The 2,205-nt window shown below is 45.8% G+C and overlaps 1 protein-coding gene across 1 annotated transcript; it reads right to left on the bottom strand.

Annotated features, from left to right (window-relative positions):
• Positions 1 to 1,392: 1,392 nt before the first annotated feature.
• Positions 1,393 to 1,830, bottom strand: LOC138905327 (uncharacterized). The gene has a single exon (XM_070193838.1). The coding sequence runs from the start codon at positions 1,828 to 1,830 to the stop codon at positions 1,393 to 1,395; it is 438 nt and encodes a 145-aa protein (XP_070049939.1).
• Positions 1,831 to 2,205: the final 375 nt, after the last annotated feature.

Below are 2,205 nucleotides of genomic sequence, written 5' to 3'. Positions count from 1 at the left end.
TAAGGCCAAAGCCAGTTTTTCGAGGTAGGGGTATCTTGTCTCGGCGTCTACTAGTGTTTCGCTAATGTAATAGATGGGAGACTGCGTACCTTTATTTTTTTGGACCAGGACTGCGCTCACAGCTACTTCAGACACGAAGAGATAGACGAGGAGGTGCTGCCCCGGTTCTGGTTTTGAAAGCAATGGTGGCGATGACAAGTACACCTTTAACTCCTTCAGGGCTTGGTCACACTCAAGGGTCCATTGGATGCCGTTATCCTTTTTGAATACGCCGAAGAATTTATGGCACCTATCAGATGACCGCGAAATAAACCTTGAAAGGGCAGCGATACGACCAGTCAACCTCTGAACCTGCTTTTTGGTGGTCAAGTGCTATGGTATCCCTTCGATGGCCTTGATTTGGTCGGGATTGACCTCGATACCTCACTGTGACACTAGGAAACCTATGACGTTTCCTAAGGCCACGCTGAATGCACATTTTTCGGGGTTCAGTTTCAATCTGTATTGCCTAAGAATGTTGAAGGTTTCTATAAAGTGGTTGATGTGATCTTCTTTCAGTTTGGATTTGACCAGCATGTCGTCTATATATACTTCCATCATTTTACCGAGTTGGTCTTTGAACATTCTCGTCACCAACCTTTGATAAGTAGCCCCCGCGTTTTTCAGCCCGAAGGGCATGTCCCTGTAGAAGTACATCCCCTGATGGGTGATGAAGGTGGTTTTATCCTAATCCTCTTCCTCCATGAGTATCTGATTATAGCCCGAGTAGGCGTCCAAGAAGATTAGCAGTTCATGCCTCGCTTTGCGTCGATGAGTTGGTTGATATAGGGTAATGGAAATGAATCCTTGGGGCATGCTTTGTTCAAGTCAGTGAAATCTATGCACATCTGCTATTTGCCATTCTTCTTTTTCACCATGACCACGTTAGCGACCCATTGGGGGTATTTCGACTCCCTGACGGAGCCAATTTTCAACAATTTTTCCACCTCTTTGCATACTGCTAAAAGAAAACAAGTCCGCGTTAGCAGTTAAAAATTGACGAAACTTACCTGGTTCCTGAAATTTTTTAATTGATGTAAGATTTCTTGTTGTGGTCGATGCTGTCTAACTGAACGGGGTCGAGGTCCTCTATGGTCGATTCTGCAGCTTCGACTGTGTTAGGGTCTCTGATGACGTCCTCGCTATCATCACACATCGACCTCAACCCTGTTGATTGTTATGCCTCTTTTTCTTGTCCTTTGTTTGCTGGGTGGCTGTGCAGTCTAGGGCGGTGCTGTAGCATTCTTGGGATGTGTGTTGTTCCCCTCGTATACTGAATATTCCCCATTGAGTTGGGAATTTTATGACTTGGTATAAGCTAGAGGGGATGGATCTCATAATGTGTATCCATGGTCACCCTATTATGGCGTTGTACGTCGTGTCTTGGTCCATGATATGGAATGTGGTTTCCAGAGTGACGCCACCAGCTAGGACAGGGAGTGTGATCTCGCCGGATGTTCGCTTAACTGCATTGTTAAAACCTATTAGTTTGATGAAGCGCAATACTATCTTATCCTCGAGTTTCATTTGTACAAGTACTCGAGGGTGGATAATGCACGCGCCGCTTCCATCGTCTATCATAATGCATCTCAAGTCGGTATCTAAAATTCGTAAAGTGATAACAAGGGCATCATAGTCAGGGAAAGCCAAACCGTTGGTATCTGATTTATCAAAGATGATACTTTCTTCAAGTTCATCGTACCGTTTGTGGGTGATTGGCCGTTTGAGCTTGTGGATTGTGGTGAACTTCACACTATTGATAGAAGCATCGCCGCCGCCACCAATGATCATGTGGATGGTGCGGGTTGGCGAGGCAGTTTCGGCGGTCCTTGGTGTTGTTCATGTCCTCTGGAAAAGTTTGTCCTTCCCCATCCGCTCAGCAACTCTTTGAGGTATCCCTGTCATAGCATGTTTACGACCTCCTATCTTACGGCGATGCAATCCTCAGTTTTGTATCCCCGATCTTGATGGAACTCGCAAAGGGATTCTAATTTTCTGGTGTTCGGGTTTGACCTCATCTTTTTTGGCCACTTCACCTTCGGTCTGAGCTTCTCCAAGGCGTAGACTATTTCTGTAGGCGACACACAAATTGTGAGCGGATAGTAAATGGGGCATACCTCTTTTATTTTGGTGAGTCCCTGTTTTTGATCGGGGCGGGCCCTCTTC

This window comes from Nicotiana tomentosiformis, chromosome 2 (assembly GCF_000390325.3).
Source record: "Nicotiana tomentosiformis chromosome 2, ASM39032v3, whole genome shotgun sequence".
Lineage (NCBI taxonomy): Eukaryota > Viridiplantae > Streptophyta > Magnoliopsida > Solanales > Solanaceae > Nicotiana > Nicotiana tomentosiformis.
The sequence above is the reverse complement of the archived record's forward strand: the minus strand, read 5'-3'. Positions and strand labels throughout refer to the sequence as shown.